This window comes from Limulus polyphemus, unplaced genomic scaffold (genome assembly GCF_000517525.1).
Source record: "Limulus polyphemus unplaced genomic scaffold, Limulus_polyphemus-2.1.2 Scaffold9854, whole genome shotgun sequence".
Classification (NCBI taxonomy): domain Eukaryota; kingdom Metazoa; phylum Arthropoda; class Merostomata; order Xiphosura; family Limulidae; genus Limulus; species Limulus polyphemus.
The window spans coordinates 3,880-4,444 of NW_013675464.1; the positions used below are offsets into that span (position 1 = coordinate 3,880).

Sequence of the window (565 nt, forward strand, 5' to 3'; positions counted from 1 at the left end):
CACCTAATAAAATATTTTTCCTTCTTTCAGAACCCACTAACAGTTTTTTTCTATGTTTAAAAATTACAAGAAATATTCTATTAAGCCTAGTTTTAATTATTGTCACAAAATAACATCATATATATGATGCTATTAATTAATTTAGAGGAATTTCTTCTTCTTCTCCTGGTGTGGAAAATAGCAATTCTACAGCAAATTTCTCTCGGAATGTTCGCCAAGTTTTAGGTTTGTGAGGATTGTCCAAGCAGTCACGTTTTAAGTATAATCTGAACAAGGGACAAAGAAAATCAACACTATTAGATAAAACATTAGCTGTTTCTTCATCAAAAAACAGAGCTAAAGTCATAATATATGTACTGCTCGTAACAGAAGGCATGGGACTATTCTACGCTAATAGTAATATTCACACTGGTCAGAACTAAAATCACAGGACTATTCTAAACTAACAGTAATGCCCAGCATGGCCAGGTGGTTAGGGAGCTCGACTCACAATCTGTGGGTCATGGGTTCGAATCCTCATCCCACCAAACATGCTTGCCCTTTCAGCTGTGGGGGCATTATAATG

General features: G+C 35.6%; 1 protein-coding gene across 1 annotated transcript in view; it reads right to left on the minus strand.

The window, feature by feature from the left end:
- The window catches only part of LOC106476121 (phosphatidylinositol 3,4,5-trisphosphate 3-phosphatase TPTE2-like), a 16,745-nt gene that overhangs the window by 960 nt on the left and 15,220 nt on the right, over positions 1-565 (minus strand). Inside the window, exon 10 of the mRNA XM_013936791.2 lies at positions 4-266. Within this exon, the coding sequence (XP_013792245.2) occupies positions 137-266 (130 nt within the window). The 3' untranslated portion in view covers positions 4-136. The remainder of the gene's footprint in view (positions 1-3; positions 267-565) is intronic.